General features: G+C 40.1%; 1 protein-coding gene across 1 annotated transcript in view; it reads right to left on the bottom strand.

Moving 5' to 3' along the window:
• Positions 1-300: 300 nt before the first annotated feature.
• LOC147725033 (uncharacterized) overlaps positions 301-6,000 on the bottom strand; it is a 228,786-nt gene continuing 223,086 nt past the window's right edge. Inside the window, exon 2 of the mRNA XM_086966496.1 lies at positions 301-5,503. Within this exon, the coding sequence (XP_086822622.1) occupies positions 2,649-4,232 (1,584 nt within the window). The 5' untranslated portion in view covers positions 4,233-5,503 and the 3' untranslated portion in view covers positions 301-2,648. The remainder of the gene's footprint in view (positions 5,504-6,000) is intronic.

Here is a 6,000-nt window from a genome sequence, read left to right as displayed (position 1 = left end):
ACGCGTCGGAATGGAAATGAACGCGTTCGAATAACAATACCGTCGAATTGGAAAGGGAATACGCGCCGAAAATCACTTTCTTGCGAAGTTGATCTGGAGCGTCTCGATCTTCATCCGAACCCGATGGCGGAAAAAAACAATCTAAGGATGGAGCCGATGCCCATGCGCACTACCAACCAAGGGAGGAGTCACCAAGAGACAAAAGACTCTCCAAGAGAAAAACAAAGTGCAATCATCCGAGCCCAACACCAGATGGCGATCTATTCATAATGTACCATCTGCAGCCCATATGCCTCGAACAAGATATTATTTATTGAGCAGTCTTCTTTCTCATGCAAGAGAAATGAATTGCCACAATTACAAGACTTGTTATTATAAAAAGTGCGTACAGTAAAAGGAGTATTACGAAATAATACTGTAAAAGCATTGATATCGTTTCTTAGCCATAAGATAGTTAAAATGAGTAAAATATGTACATTCATATATACATTGGCTAACGACCTCAACTGGTGCTTCTAACTTTGCCTACCCCGGTGTACCTGACCCAAGCCTAATACATGGGAGGGAGTAAGTAAGTAGCAGTTTAAGTTAAGTTGGTTTTGCCAAGAGTTTGATTCAAGAATTCTCTCTAAGGGTTTAGTCAGCACCGTACCTTTGGAATAGAATGTAGGAGGTCTAGTATCTCTCTCTCAGGACTCGATATCCCAGTCACCCGCAAGGGTAGGCTGGAAACGTCGGAGCTGGATTTTCTCGGCACGAGAAAAGACAGCGTCTTTCTCAGCGCATCAAAGAGGAGGGGCAGCGTCCGTGGGCTTCTCGCATCTGCTGGGCTCTCTGCAAGGGGACAACTGTTCTGCTCCAGTATTCCCCACCACAGTGTGTTTGCTTAAGGCAACGTTGGTATATTTATACCTGAAAGGTGCCGAGTTTGACGTAAGTTTTTGGACATAAGACGTCAATAAAGATGTCACTAAGAACTGATCGTTCTTACAGTGCTCGCAGGAGTTCTATTACTAATCAAAACAAAGCAAGCGGGGCTTTCCCAGGTTGCTGGGGGTTTGGTATGTCGAAAGAACTCGGTGTGCTATCTAGGAATCTAAGGAAGTGGCTTCTGCTGTGTCATGGACTTTCATGGACTGCAGAGGCGAGTTACTGAAATATGGTTCTGATTATTATGCCATTTATAGGGATATGTATTGATTATAGCCGTATAGGGGCATGAGGTCACAATATTGATCGGGGTCCTAGATAAAACACATCACTAGCAATAGTAGGACAAAAAGTGTATGGGGAAAGCATGCAAAAAAGAGTCTCTCTCACACTTATCTACCTAGTTAAACATTGATTTTGGCTTTTTACCACATACAACCAAACATTATAGCATTTCACCTAGTCATGAAATAATAATAAGCCTTTGAAAAAAAACAATGATACAGCATCTTACATGTGAGATCTTCATACAACATGATGTTTTCTCATAAGAATTAGTTTAAAATATTTTCTCAAGTCAGTTACATTGCATTGAAGCTTTAACATGGAATTTTGTCACAGTAAGAAATGTTTGAATCTTGCTTTGATGTTCCAAATAGCATGTTAATTCACATTTATTTTCACAGTGTGTGTCTACACGTGTGCGGTTAAATTCATGATACAGGTAGCATTTTTTTAAAAGGACAAACAGTTGTCATGGCGAGGGAATATTAAAAAGTGAGTGTATGGGTGAATACGGACTTTAAAACACTCTTGGTCTGACACCATGGCGATGATGATGTTTACCTTTATACTTTCAACAATTACACACACAATTATCTTTACCAGTCACGTACCCCTCTGCGGGGCAAGAAGGCAATGTTTCTAATATGAAGAAATTGTCAAATAATAGATTAAGTAAAGTGAAAGAGAGGAGTCTTATTGTATTTTGATCTGACTTCTGGATTCACTTTTGTATCCATTCTATCTTGCAAATGCTGATATATTTTAGGTCTCCTTGCTTCACTAGAATTCCACATTCTAGAGTATGAAATTTCTACAAAAAACAGATTCTCTGATTATTTTATTATGTCTGTTTTTTGTCAAGCTTTTCTCATGTTTGCCTCAATTAATTTCCTTTAATGAGGGAATCTGAGTGAAGTTTTTCCTAGATTCAGAACATTGAAAAGATTTTGCATCAGTATGGATTCTCTGACAGGGATTTCTTATCAGTAAAGCTTTCCTCGCAGTCTCTGCATGGATACGGTTTCTCACCAGTGTGGGTTATTGGTTGTCTTAAGATAGATTTCATCTTAGTGAAGCCTCTCCCTCATTTAGTGCACCCATGCATCTTCTCACCAGTATGGATTATCTGATGCTTCAAAAGTATGCCCTTCAAAGTAAAGCTGTTCTCGCATTTTTTACACTGTTAGGGTTTCTCACCGATGTGGATTCTCTGATGATCCTCAGCATACTCTTCTGAGTAAAGCTTTTCAGGCATTCTGTGCAATGATAGGGTTTCTCACCAGTATGGAGTCTTTGATGGCACAACAGTGTACCCTTATCATTAAAGTTTTTCCTGCATTCTGTACACTGATAGGGTTTCTCACAAGTATGGATCTCTGATGATTCCTCAGCGTACTGTTAGAAGTAAAGCTTTTCCAGCTTTCTGTACACTGTTAGGGTTTCTCACCAGAGTGGATTCTATGATGTTTTAACAAATGGCTTTTCTCAGTAAAGCTTTTCCTGCATTCTGTACACTGATAGGGTTTTTCACGAGTGTGGACTTTTTGATGCCTCAACAGTTTGCCATTCAAAGAAAATCTTTTCACGCATTCTGTACACTGATAGGGTTTCTCACCAGTATGGATTCTATGATGAATCCTCAGCGTTTGCTTTGAATTAAAGCTTTTCCCACATTCTGTACACTGATGGGGTTTCTCACCAGTGTGGAATCTCTGATGCGTCGCCAATGTCCTCTTTTCAGTAAAGCTTTTTCCGCATTCTGTACACTGAAAGGGTTTCTCACCAGTATGTGTTCTATGATGAATCCTCAGCGCACCCTTCACATTAAAGTTTTTCCAGCATTCTGTACACTGATAGGGTTTCTCACCAGTATGGATTCTATGATGATTCATCAGCATACCCATTGAATTAAAGCTTTTCCCGCATTCTGTACACTGATAGGGTTTCTCACCAGTATGGATTCTATGATGATTCATCAGCGTACCCCTTGAATCAAAGCTTTTCCCACATTCTGTACACTGATAGGGTTTCTCACCAGTGTGGATTATCCAATGCCTCAATAGTGTGCCCTTAAAAGTAAAGCTTTTCCAGCATTCTGCACACTGATAGGGTTTCTCACCAGTGTGGATTTTCTGATGCTTCAACAAATGGCTTTTCACAGTAAAGCTTTTCTGGCATTCTGTGCAATGATAGGGTTTCTCACCAGTATGGATTCTTTGATGTCTCAACAGTGTACCCTTAGAAGTAAAGCTTTTGATGCATTCTGTACATTGATAGGGGTTCTCACCAGTATGGATTCTCTGATGTATCAACAAATGGCTTTTCTGAGTAAAGCTTTTCCAGCATTCTGTACACTGATAGGGTTTCTCACCAGTGTGGATTCTCTGATGCATCAACAAAGGGCTTTTCTGAGTAAAGCTTTTCCAGCATTCTGTACACTGATAGGGTTTCTCACCAGTGTGGATTCTCTGATGTATCAACAAATGGCTTTTCTCAATAAAGCTTTTATCACATTCTGTACACTGATAGGGTTTCTCACCAGTGTGGATTCTCTGATGTATCAACAAATGGCTTTTCTCAGTAAAGCTTTTATCACATTCTGTACACTGATAGGGTTTCTCACCAGTGTGGATTCTCTGATGTTTCAACAAATTGCTTTTCTGAGTAAAGCTTTTATCACATTCCGTACACTGATAGGGTTTCTCACCAGTGTGGATTCTCTGATGTTTCCTCAGCTTACCCTTCAAAGTAAAGCTTTTCTTGCATTCTGTACACTGATAGGGTTTCTCACCAGTGTGGATTGTCTGATGCTTCAACAGTGTGCTCTTTTCAGTAAAGCTTTTCCTGCTTTCTGCACACTGATAGGGTTCCTCACCAGTATGGATTTTCTGATGATTCAACAGTTGGATCTTCTGAGTGAAACTTTTTCCACATTCTATGCACGGATAGGGTTTCTCACCAGTGTGGATTCTCAATGATTCAACAGCATGCCCTTCGAAGTTAAGCTTTTCCTGCATTCTGTAAATTGAAAGGCTTACTCACCAGTGTGGATTATTTGATGTTTCAACTCAGGGCTTTTTATAGTAAAGGTTTTCATGCATTCTGTACACTGATAGGGTTTCTCACCAATATGGATTCTCTGTGCTTCAACAATGTGCTCTTTTCAGCGAAGCATTTCTCACATTACATACACTGATAGGGTTTATCAGCGGAATTGGTTGTCTGATGCATCATTGGTGTCCCGTTCCCACTGAAGCATTTCCTACATTCTATACAGTGATAGGTCTTCTAACCAGTATGGGTACTCTGACGAATGTACTGTATGCTATTCCAAGTGAAGATTTTCTCACATTTGGTACACTGAAAGGGTTCCTCACTAGTATACATTATCTTATGCTTCACCAGTGGGCTGTTATCAGTTAATCTTTTTCCACTTTCTGTACAGTCAGATGGTTTCTAACCAGTATGTACTATATGACAACAGTGATTTCTTGTCGGGAAGTTTTTCTCACGTTCATTACACTGAAAGGGTTTCTCACTAGCATAGATTATCTGTTGCTTTACCACTGTACCATTCTCAGTGAAGCTAATCCCACATTCTTGACAATTATAGGGTTGATCACCTGTATGGATTCTCTGGTCTCTCAACAGCTTCTTTGGTTCAGTGGAGCTTTTCCCACATTCTGCACAGTGGTATGAGCTATTCTCTGAAGGAACTATTTGATGCCTGTGCAGCGAAGTACCCTCAGTGCAGGTTTATCCACATTCCATATACAATTAGATATTCTCTCCTGTAAGCATTCTATGATATTTCAACAGAGATGTTCTGGGCGTCACGCTTTTCTCACACTCCTTATACTGGTATGGCTTATCCTCAGGATATTCAGATTAACTGCTCTAATTTCAAATTAGAATTACAATTGTGGGAGTGCTGAGCAAAGCTTTTCTCCCAATCTGCAATAGTTTTTTTCTCACTAGAAGAGAACATCTGAGGTACTTATCAGACATATAAATTCAGAACAAAGGTTTTCACACTTGGTATACTCAAAGAATGATCTCTGGTGTGCATCTTTTTAAACTGTTCATAAAGATGAGCCCTGCATGAGCTTTTTCACACTGGCCCTCTGTTTCTTTCCTGAACGTTTATCGCAGGGTATGTATCCAGGTCTAACCTCCAGCTGAGAGTTTTCTCAGACTCTACACACTGATACAATTAATCATCTGGTTATAATCCAAGAGCTTTTCTGATGCTGGATTGTTGAAGGTCTCTTCATTAGGTTCTTTGATTCTGTGGGGAAAAGAAACAACTCTCTGTGAGGGTTGGAATTAAATCAAGTACCTGCTTTCATCAAAGGGACTATAAAAGACAGAGAAACTGGATAAGGAAAGCATGATTTTAAAGGGGAGAGGCACAGAAGGAGGGAAGAGAAAAGCAAAGGGGTCTGCACTCAATATATTAAGGTATAATGTTACAGTTAGATCATAAATGTAAAGAACAGTTTTCTGATTGAAACTGGTGAACTGGTCAATCCAGTTAGCTCCTCTGAACAGTCTGATCAGTTCCGATCTGATTGGCAGTTTGAAAAAACTTGTGCCCCTTAACAATGACACTTAACTGCTTGCTAGCCCAGCTACGGTACCAGTACTCCCAAGATTGGCCAATAACTTATAGGACTAGTGGAGTGTGTGACCGGTCCCTGCACTGACTCAGACTCCAAATACCAGATCCTGGAAGCCCCACTGGATTCGCTCCAGGATCTTTACTGACTTTGTGAATTAAACTTC

Source organism: Lissotriton vulgaris, chromosome 4_1, assembly GCF_964263255.1.
Source record: "Lissotriton vulgaris chromosome 4_1, aLisVul1.2, whole genome shotgun sequence".
Lineage (NCBI taxonomy): Eukaryota > Metazoa > Chordata > Amphibia > Caudata > Salamandridae > Lissotriton > Lissotriton vulgaris.
The sequence above is the reverse complement of the archived record's forward strand: the minus strand, read 5'-3'. Positions and strand labels throughout refer to the sequence as shown.